Source organism: Cherax quadricarinatus, chromosome 23 (genome assembly GCF_038502225.1).
Source record: "Cherax quadricarinatus isolate ZL_2023a chromosome 23, ASM3850222v1, whole genome shotgun sequence".
Taxonomy (NCBI): domain Eukaryota; kingdom Metazoa; phylum Arthropoda; class Malacostraca; order Decapoda; family Parastacidae; genus Cherax; species Cherax quadricarinatus.
This window is the reverse complement of record NC_091314.1, coordinates 6488119-6499943: the sequence shown is the minus strand read 5'-3', so window position 1 is coordinate 6499943 and position 11825 is coordinate 6488119. Positions and strand designations below refer to the sequence as shown.

At 35.6% G+C, this 11825-nt stretch overlaps 1 protein-coding gene across 10 annotated transcripts in view; it reads right to left on the bottom strand.

Moving 5' to 3' along the window:
• Positions 1–11825, bottom strand: part of LOC128685760 (protein tramtrack, beta isoform) — a 149873-nt gene that overhangs the window by 47399 nt on the left and 90649 nt on the right. Inside the window, exons 6-7 of one of the 10 annotated variants that reach the window (XM_070087809.1) lie at positions 4643–4726; positions 63–472 (exon numbers count right to left, since the gene is read on the bottom strand). The exons of 6 other annotated variants lie outside the window; for them this stretch is intronic. In XM_070087809.1, coding sequence (XP_069943910.1) covers positions 143–472; positions 4643–4726 — 414 coding nt within the window. In that variant the 3' untranslated portion in view covers positions 63–142. Of the gene's footprint in view, positions 1–62; positions 473–3230; positions 4727–11825 lie in introns of those variants that run through there. 3 more of the 10 variants (XM_070087810.1, XM_070087812.1, XM_070087811.1) reach the window with 3 other exon arrangements.

The window sequence follows — 11825 nt, the reverse complement described above, 5'->3', positions numbered from 1 at the left end:
TAAATCATAAGACAACAACACCCCGCAATATCTGACTAATTCTTAAATAATTGGTTGACTAATCTTTAACTTCAAGTGGATGTTAAAATCTAATTTAGGGAATTATTTTACACATAAAAGGCTGTTTGTCCCCCCTTTTTTTTTATTTAATGTGAGTTTGCAAATGTCTAACAAGGTTGACTTTTTGAGCTGAGCGAAATGAACAGTGAGGGCACACAAAAGGTTTCTCGCCTGTATGGGTTCTTATGTGAATTTTTAAATTTATTTTCTTAGCACATCGATAAGTGCAATGTGGGCACAAGAATGGTTTCTCTCCAGTATGAGTTCGTACATGAACAATCAAACTGTGCTTTCGTGAAGTAGAATAGGTACAGTAGAGGCACTTGTGTTTCTTGCTGGTCGTTGAGAGGCTCCTGCTGGGTCGCAACACTTCTCCCGTGCCAATCCTCAGATCATCAAGGCCCAGCCCACCCTGTAGGGTACAAGTGTCTGTCTCATTTATAACCAGGAGATAGTCACAAACACTGATATTTAGAGACAATTTACATGCAAGACACAAAAAGCTATGCTATTGCTAACAACAGCCATCTTTAATTAGATCCCTGAATGATACTATTGTAGTATTTATATGATGCTTCAAAAGCCACAGGTCCCAAATGTGTGAGATCATTTAATCAAATAATGCTATTTCTATTGAAGTTTTAGGTAATAACAGATTTACTATCATCAACATAATTGAATATTCATATAATACATGTACCAACGTGCATAAAATGCATGCTAAAGCACACATACACATAGCTTATATTTTATATAAAAGTATTATCTTTTGGTTTTATTACATTTGATAGATTAATGGATACTGCATAATCACAACACTTTATTCAATTAAAATTATAAAACCCTGGAAGAGCACACTGTACATATTTACAAACTGAGATAGGAAAATAAAGGATACTGTACATTTTCTAAAATACAGTATCATAACCTTTGTGTAGCCTGGAACAAGAATAATCCTTGGTCATATTTTTTCTATGGCAGTATATAACTGCAGCAGCAGTAAGAGAATTGGACATCAGGGATGATATTTGTAATATGAAAAACAAAAACTGTATGATGAGGAAGAGGAAAAGAAAATAGTGTGAGGAGCAGTTGGAAGAAGGGAAAGAGTGCAGGCTAAGGAAGAGGAAGACAGGGAGGGACAACAATGATTTGCCAGCAGCAATTACAGTACTAGTAGTGGAAGGGGGAAAATAATAAGCTGTCCTAGGACTAGTGATTGTCAGAAACTGCCAGAAATCATTGGATTTGTGACAGTGGACTCATTATTGTGTGTTATGTATTTACAAATTAAACTGTGGTCTACGGTAATCCCTGTTTAATGTACAGTAATACATGTACATGTAAATTCCAGACATATAGCTTCGTGAATTTCAGTAATTTAGTGTTTCTCATGCGTGGCCCAAGAAAAATAATGAAAATTCACAGATGTCTGTAAGTAATTCTCATATCTTATTTAAAACTTTAACAGTATCAATAATAAATTTACATTTCTTGACTCCCCCCCCCCCCAAAAAAAAATTAACATATGTATATGAACATAACATACATGCTCCACAAAAAGAAAAAAAACCCACTGTATTTTGTTAAAAAATATTCGATTGGGACTTTTTTTTGGCCCTCCTATAAATAACAGCTTGGCAGAATTTAGAAGAGGAAAATGCACATTACTTAACCACACACATACCAGTCATATACAAAAACTATTATATGGTAAACCTAAATCAGAATATTATTATATATGGACTTTTAGTGTTCGAATATTAGCAATTTTTTGCTCGCTGGGCTTGTAGGATGTATGAACCCCTGAATCTAAAGAATTTCTATACAGTATATGGAATTTGAAAGCTACATTAACCCTTTGACTGTCGCGGCCATATACATGTATATACGTCTTACGAGGTACTGTGTTTGACGTATATATACATGTACTCATAAATTCTAGCGGCTTCAAATCAAGGAGGAGAAAGATGGTAGGCCCACATGTGAGAGAATGGGTCTGTGTGGTCAGTGTGCACCATATAAAAAAAAATCCTGGAGCACGCAGTGCATAATGAGAGAAAAAAAACTCCGACCGTTTTTTTAATTAAAATGCCAACTTCGTGGTCTATTTTCGTATAGTATTTATGGTTGTATTCTCATTTTCTTGGTCTCATTTGATAGAATGGAAAACATATTATAGAAATAGAGGTAATTTTGATTGATTTTACTATAAAAAGAACCTGGAAATGGAGCTCAAAGTAAGGGAAATGTTTGATTTTTGCCGATGTTCAAAAGTAAACAAATGTTGTCATTGTCCAATAAATGTCCAACTAGCCATTCTAATATGCAGTCATGAATGGGTTAATGTTATTTATACAATTATTACAGTATTGCAGTAAACTGCATAATAGTAAATCTTCTATTTTTTGTTTGAATAAAAATTTAAAATAGAAAGCAAGAGTAATATCAGAGGGGCCTGGAGACATGACTGATGAACAAAGAAAATGTTATTTTAGAGCCAGGAATGTCTGCATTGTTCATTCTGGACTTTATTTTGAAATTGTCATATTTTTTAATTTTCGTGAAATTGGCCAAATTGCAAATTTCTGACCACGTTATTGGGTAGTTGAAATTGGTAAATGGGCAGTTTCTTGTACTCAGTCGATAGAAAAAACGGAGTTCTAAAGATATAGCTATGAATTTGGTTGACTGAAACAATGGAATTAGCCGAAAATAGGGCTCAAAGTGGGTGAAATTGCCGATTTGTAAATATAGCCGAGGTCGCTAACTTCGCGAGAGTGTAATTCCATCAGTTTTCCATCAAATTTCATTTTTTTTTTTTGGTATCATTACAATCGGGAAAAGATTCTCTATCATTTCTTAAGAATTTTTTTTTTTTTTAAATTTTGCGACACCAGGAGACACCTCAGGATTGGGGGTTGCGACAGTCAAGGGGTTAATGACTGTATGCTAGTGGTAAGCCAATCATAAATGTATGGTTATTTATGAGGCAAGGTTGAATGGTGAATATAACTGAAAATTAATCAGATAGGGGTAAGAGATTTCATTTATCTCCAATGGAACTCGACCAGGAACAACAGATTTCCAGCCATAATCCCAAAAAATGAGTATCTATGTTTGAAGTCACTAGTTTGCAATGTTCACTTAGAGGAGGGAAAACTAGCAGGCAATGTATCAACTTGTTTGGTGAACTTTTACAATAAATTTACATAACAGTGAACACCTAAAATTAAAACACTCCATTTTTTAAAATGTTTAAAGGCTCTATTTTTATCTTATTTACATTATTGGTTTATGGCAGTAACTCCAGAATTTCTATGGAGTTTCAGTAGATTGCAAATAATCATGAATAAAGTTATTTGGTAATATATTACAACAAAACCATGCTTACTGGTAACTTTTTATCTCCAACAAAAATTTTAATAACTATACAGTAGGCATCATAAATATGCGCACACACACACAAATACACCTTTAGAAGATTATTTGGTGACCATTTTGAGAAGTGGAAAGGCAACTTGTATATACAAGACAGTACTCCTTGTCATACTGAGACATAAAAGACTGGCTATATGAATGTGATATAGTATCACTATAATGACTGGCCTGGTAACTCACCAAGACTTAAAAAAAATATGTGGAACCTTATTAAGTACAGGCTTTGTGGCATGGACATGTCCACTTTCCACAAATTCTTCAATGCCATTAAGCAGGTGAGGGAGGGTACTGAGGCTTCTATCCTCCATAACGTAGCCTTATCAGTGCCTATGAGACATAAGGAGTGCATCAAGAGGAAAGGTAATTCTATGAAATACTTGGAAAAGTGAGTATTCCATACATATTTCAGTACTTTATGTTTAAAATAATAATTTATGGCGAGAGTTCTCAATAACTATGTGATGAGTTTATGCTTGTGCATTTATATGATGCCTACTGCATAATGGTTAAAAGGTGCTTTTTGTTTTTTCTTGTAATAAATATATAAATTACATTTATATAATCACAAATATCTACACATTACTTCAAACACTTTTACCTGGATATATTGCAATACAAATAGCAAACCAATATTTTTTTATAATATAACAATAATATTTATAATAATGATTATCTGTCAATAAAGTTAATTTAAGTCTAAGACCATAAATGCTCTGTGCAATTTCAGGTATCAGAAAGTATTAATACATATTTGTTACTGAACAATTAAAATCCACTGATTCTAAATACTGAGGGATTCAAATATGATAAGGATGCAAATACAGTATCTAAATGAACCTACTTCATGACATTAGCTTAGGTATGTTGTGAGCATGCCATAAAATTAAATGTTTTACCTGGTGTGTATATAAGAATGTCTGATAAGGTTGACTTTTTGAGCAGTACGGAAAGGGCATAGAGAGCATACATAAGGTTTCTCGCCTGTATGAATACGGATATGAATTTTAAGATTTATACTTTTTGAACACCGATAAGGACAATGTGGGCATTGAAAAGGTTTCTCCCCGGTATGTGTACGTATATGATCATCCAGATGGTGCTTTCTGGCAGTTGAGTAGGAACAGTACGGGCACAGATGTACTTTTCCGCTGACTGGGGTGAAGGTCGCTGTAGGTCCTGAAGATCCTCCCTTGTTAGCCATCAGGTTTCCACTATCCATCGCTACCTGTCGCAAAACATGCGACTTTTAAGTAGAAAAAGTAATACTGTACATAATGTTCTACTCTATACTAATCAAACTTTAATCATAATATTTTACACATCACCTAAAATCTTTAGAATTTGACATGTTACAAGTGATGAGTATGCCTGAAACCATGAAATTTACTAGTTTTAAAATATAAGCAACGTATACAGTAAAAAACTGACATACATGAAATTTCCCACACAAATAAGAGCTGTATTTCGCAATATTTAAGTTCAATAAATGCTATTATGCTTTGCATACAGCATTTAAAATACTATTTTTAATTACTGCGTAATTTTAGGGCTGGTTAATTTTTTAAAACAAACAAGCTCACAATTATTAGTGCTAATTTGTTGTCACAGGGAAGCACTATAAAAGAATAGCATTGGAAACAAGTTTGTTTTGAATGTAGGAAATAGGATTTCTTATTCATACTTGGAGAGAATAGTAAAACAAGCACTTTACATTACTGACTGACTGAGCTACAGGGGGCAGAGCCTCTGCCAAATACAGGACCATCTAGTGCTACAACTAATGGGGAAAGGGGAGCTAAATTTTGAAAGCTAATTCGATAGAGCACATCACACAATAGTGTATTTTCATACCACAGACGAGTATATTTTACAAAAAAATCTGAACAGTTTTAGAAAATGCAACATACAATTCCAAACAGAAAGCCAATACATCAAATTTCAATGAATTTAGTTAGGCATAGTTAGTAAATAACTTCTTATATAGGTGTGAGGCATGACCTTGAAACAATGCAGGAAGGAGGATGGAGGCAGTGGAGATGTCATGTATGATAACATCATGTGGTATGAACATTATGAAAAGAATTTGGAGCACAGAAATTAGAAGTGTGTGGGTTATGAAAGACATTATTCTGAGGGCAAAGGGTAAGGGGTTGTTACAGTGGTTTGGAAATTTACAGAGGATGGAGTTGAACAGGATGGCCATGAGTGTGTAGAAATCCCAAGGAGGAGGGAAGGGTAAATATCATTCAAGTAAAAGCTGGAGGAAGGGTGTGAAGAAAGTTAAATGGTCTGGACTTCATCACCCATCAAGTATGTGTGAACATATTAGATCTGGATGAGTGGAGACAAGTGGTTTTATGGACTTAATGCATTATTTATTAGTGGTTCCAGGGATTATCTTTTCCCTAGCCAGGTCTCAGACCAGGCCCCTAGGTTTGAAATGAATTACAGTATTACAAGATTAAAAACTATCAAGAGGCACATGAAAAAGTAAATATATTTGTATGCTGAATGTATGCAGAAGTCTGTAAGATTTATATATCGTCTTCTGTGTTCATGCAATGAAGAAAAGATTAGCAAACCCTCAAGAGTACAAAAAATTAACTGATTTTCATTTTGCGCTCATCTGACAGAATGGCAGTACCTCCTTGGATGATTGCTGTTCATCAACCTATGTGCTACTGGGGTGTGAGCAAGGTAACATTTATGAAGGGATTCAGGGAAAATGGTTACTTGGACGCGAGTCCTGAAGATGGAAAGTGCATTGCCTGCACTCTGATGCAGAGGCAGGGATACTACAGCTTAGAGTCATTTGAACTGTAATGTCTGCATACTGTTGAATGAATGTTAGTGAATACAGTAATTTTTTTTGAGTCACCCTGCCTTGGTGGGAGATGGCCAATGCGGTTAAAATTAAATATACAGTATACGTAATTATATAGATAAATATCTCGCTAATTTAGAAAGCCCTTCACTTACCTTGCCCAGTCAGTGTCAGTGCTGGCTGGTGTCAATATAGTTTTGAGTGGCTCGTCTGAGCTTCCTTTCTCTTATAGCATAATGCCGACATTATTATTATTATTATATTCATGGAAGCAAGAGCTAAATCGGTGGGGTCATACAGCACCTGGGGGAATGGGAGACAATCATGTTCGATCCAAGGAAAGGGAGAACAGGTCCAACTCCTTTGATCAAGAGCTCCTAAAGATGATTTTTAACAAATTCAAGAAATTGACCAACAAACCATGAAATGCTAACTTCAAAACATTAATGTACTGTAATGTAATACAGTAATGTAATGTACCACACTCAAACACACAGCATAAATAAATAGGTCTTTGTAAAAATATTGATAATTATGGTGAATAATTAATCAATGATAATGATTAGTAAATATGTTTAGAAATTTAGACAAACCCAAACATCAACAAGCTTCATAATTCATGTCCTTAGATCTTATATAGTCTTTACTGAAGAGCATTGAGCAAATATCTAACTATTAGTGAGTTTTTCATTTTTTTAAGCTCCACACACGACCCCTATAGGATTTCATTCAGTGTGGGCTCAACTGACTGCCAATGCTCAAATCTATTTTTTCTTTACATTTTCCTTAAAAATTTTAAACATATTAGAGCAATATATGATGTAGACATAGAAACTCAAACTGATCCCAATTCTAAATCAAAATTAATTATATGACTAAATTTAGTGCTAGAGTATTTGTGAATTCTAGCCAGTAATGATAATGAATACGTCTTGTACCATCATTTCTCCTCCCTCTTTAGTTCAATGTTCAGAGATAAGCATAACTAGCAGCTAGGTCTCTCATTCCCTGTAAATGAAACACTGTATACTACTTGAAATGCTGGCCACAAACATCAGAAAATGTTCAATGTGCCTGAGTTTTTTTTATCATACTGATGGTAAATAAGGGAGGTGAGGTAGATTAGCAATTTATGCTACTGTACCTAACAGAGTTAGAATATTTGGTAACAATACAGAGTTCTCCTCTCATGGCAACACATACAGCATTTTATTTACTGGAGAAGATAGCTACACCACAAGTGTAATATGTAGATGAAACCAAGTTACCATGGCCATCACCACCACTGTCACTAACCACAAGCTGTCTTATGAGACAATGCAACTAAAACCTTTGTTTAGAGGTTTCTTATTGTATTTTCTTCTTTTGAGGTGTTGTAGTGCAGAAAACAAGAAGCATTATCATGAAACTTTGCCACAATAAAATGTTGCATCAGTTGCATGTGTCCTTTCACCTAACATATTGTCGGTAATTCTACCAACATTATTATGGAGCTTCACTGTAACTACTGGTAGATGAATGCTAAAAGTTTAGTATGGTTATGTTAAAACAGCATAACAGGCTTCCACTGAAGTACACAGTACTTAGCAGGATTACCATTTAAAATTTCTTATTTATGCTGAAAGGAGTATTTTATGCAGTTCACTGACCTGTTTCTTATATGTTGTATTCACTTAGTGTACTCCAGTGTAAAAATGTGAGTGTTTAGTGTGTAACCAAAATTACACATTTCTATAGTTGGCCTAAGCATTGTTTCCTACACATTTTAGATCACTATTCAATTTGAAATATATTTTAAGCCGATTCCCACAAAGGCAGGGTGGCCCGAAAAAGAAAAACTTTCACCATCATTCACTCCATCACTGTCTTGCCAGAAGGGTGCTTTACACTACAGTTTTTAAACTGCAACATTAACACCCCTCCTTCAGAGTGCAGGCACTGTACTTCCCATCTCCAGGACTCAAGTCCGGCCTGCCGGTTTCCCTGAATCCCTTCATAAATGTTACTTTGCTCACACTCCAACAGCACGTCAAGTATTAAAAACCATTTGTCTCCATTCACTCCTATCAAACACGCTCACGCATGCCTGCTGGAAGTCCAAGCCCCTCGCACACAAAACCTCCTTTACCCCCTCCCTCCAACCCTTCCTAGGCCGACCCCTACCCCGCCTTCCTTCCACTACAGACTGATACACTCTTGAAGTCATTCTGTTTCGCTCCATTCTCTCTACATGTCCGAACCACCTCAACAACCCTTCCTCAGCCCTCTGGACAACAGTTTTGGTAATCCCGCACCTCCTCCTAACTTCCAAACTACGAATTCTCTGCATTATATTCACACCACACATTGCCCTCAGACATGACATCTCCACTGCCTCCAGCCTTCTCCTCGCTGCAACATTCATCACCCACGCTTCACACCCATATAAGAGCGTTGGTAAAACTATACTCTCATACATTCCCCTCTTTGCCTCCAAGGACAAAGTTCTTTGTCTCCACAGACTCCTAAGTGCACCACTCACTCTTTTTCCCTCATCAATTCTATGATTCACCTCATCTTTCATAGACCCATCCGCTGACACGTCCACTCCCAAAATTAAAGAGTAAGTTACAGATAAAACCAAAGATCCCATTTCAAACTTGTACAGTTTAAATAATTCAAACAATTATTTAAATTTGATATACAGTAATAAATACTGTATTTCTGAGGATTCACTTTAATACAGTAGGGCCCCACTTATTCAGCAGGTTAGGTTCCAGGCTACTGCCGGAAAGTAGAACGCCATTTTTTCCACTTATAAATGCATATAAATGCCAGATAACAAATTTACACTAACATATATTAAGTTAGCAATAATACTAGGCATTAAAAACAATAAAAAATATAACACACACACAGTACACTCATTATTTACCTTAAAATATTTGTAGTTTTAATGGAGGGTGAGAGGTGAGTTTGTAGGAAGTCAGGTTTGGGAGGTATGGTTGCTAGCCAGGCCAGCCCACCCCACCCCACCGACATGTAATATACAGTGGACCCTCGACCAATGATATTAATCCATTCCTGAGAGCTCATCGTTAGTCGAAATTATCATTAGCCGAGTTAATTTTCCCCATAAGAAATAATGGAAATCAAATTAATCCGTTCCTGACACCCCAAAGTATTGAAAAAAAAAAAAATTTACCACATGAAATATTAATTTTAATACACACAAACTGAAGAAGACATGTACAATTACATGACACTTACCTTTATTGAAGATCTGGTGATGATTGATGGGATGGGAGGAGGGGAGTGTGTGGATGGTGTTAGTGTTTAGAAGGGGAATCCCCTTCTATTATACATATATATATATATATATACATATATATATATATATAAATATATATATACACATATATATATATATATATATATATACATATATATAAATATATATATACACATATATATATATATATACATATATATATATATATATATATACATATATATATATACATATATATATATACATATATATATATACATATATATATATACATATATATATATATATATATATACATATATATATATATATATATATACATATATATATATATATATATACATTTATATATATATATATACATATACAGTGGTCCCTCGATTATCGACGGTAATCCGTTCCTGGAAGCCGGTCGATTATCGAAATGGTCGATTTACGAATCAATTTTCCCCATAAGAAATAATGTAAATTCAATTAATCCGTTCCTGACACCCAGAAGTATTAAAACAAAACAATTTTTTACATGAAATATTCATGTAGTACATAAACAATACAATGGGAAATGATGAATGAAACATTAACAGCATAACACTTACCTTTATTGGAGATTCTTCTTAGTGTATGGGAGACTGGAGGAGGAGAGATTGGATTGTTTATAGTTTGGAAGGGGAATCCCCTTCCAGCAACACCTCAGGTACCATTTGCTTTTCTGGGGTTGCTTCTTTTCTCTGTTTCTTAATGCCACTAGGACCAGCTTGAGAGTCACTGGAGTCCTGTCTCGCAAAATAACTGTGCAGAGAGCTCTGTTTCTGGCGTCTCTTTAAAACTTCCCTAAAATGGGCCAAGACTGTCACTGTACAAGTTGCCGATATGGCTTGCAACATCCTTCTCTGGGTGATGTTTCTCCATAAATCTTTCCATCTTACCCCACATAGTAAAAATATCCTTAATTTCTGAAGAAGGCACCTTCTTCCATCTCCATCTTCCATGCCTTACCACACTGTGTATGCCAGTACGCTTCTTAACCCTTTGACTGTTTCAGGCCCCTCTCTGAAACTGTCATTCTATGTCGCCAAATATTCAAAAAAAAAAAAAAATTATTTTTTCTTATGAAAATGTTAAGATTATTTTTCTGAGTGTTTTAGTCCAAAAAAAAAATTTTTGCCATCGGTACTTACCGAGATATAGAGCCGTGAAGTTTGCAGAAAATGAGCCGCGTATGGCAACAGCGGCGACTGCCGCTCACCCGGTAAACTTTAGTTTACTTGTATTTGAAGGTTTGTTGTTTTTTTCACTATTTTATTTTTTCACATAACTTATGTGGCCTATGAGACCAAAGTAAGGTGCAATGTATATACTATATACACTCGTTGTATACAACACAATAAGCACACAAACATAATTATCAATATATTGTTTACAAAACTTGTTTACAAAAACAAACAAACAAACAAACAAACAATTCTTCTTCTTCTTCTTCTTCTTCTCCTTCTTCTCCTTCTTCTTCTTCTCCTTCTCCTCCTTCTTCTCCTCCTTCTCCTCCTTCTTCTCCTCCTTCTTCTCCTCCTCCTTCTCCTCCTTCTTCTTCTCCTCCTCCTTCTCCTCCTCCTTCTCCTCCTTCTCCTCCTTCTCCTCCTCCTTCTCCTTGTGTGCGAGTGTGTGGCTTATAATTGTTTTGAGTCAGAAGTCGGCAGCTGTCAAAGTGACATATTGTCTCATTAGTCCACTACCCCTACCCCTGTCAAAACAATGGGGTCGGATGCTGCTTCCCCTCCTCCATTCTATCTAATTATCTTTCTCCCTCATTCTATATCTTTCAATCTGTCTCTCTTTCTGTCTGCCTATCTCTGTCTCACAGGTACACATAAATACAAGTATACATAGTGTAAATTACCTAGGATAACCCAAGAAATCCAGACAAAGTGCTATACTCTGCTTGAAGATTTGAGTAAACGTGATGACACAGTCTTGTGGCTCTCTCTGAGACAGAGAGCTAGATGGACAGACAGGGAGCTTGACAGACAGACAAATAGACAGACTAGAAATGTTTGTGTACCCAGCAAAAACAAGGAGGCGATGGTCATGTAATATTACCCTCTTCCAGCTCATCAAAGTCAGCTCTTATCAGATGTTATCTCCCCTTATCTTGTCACTGTCATGGGGTGGACTTTTTTTTCTTGCTTCAAAGGGAACAATGTACATCTTCTTCTTCCTCCTCCTCCTCCTCTT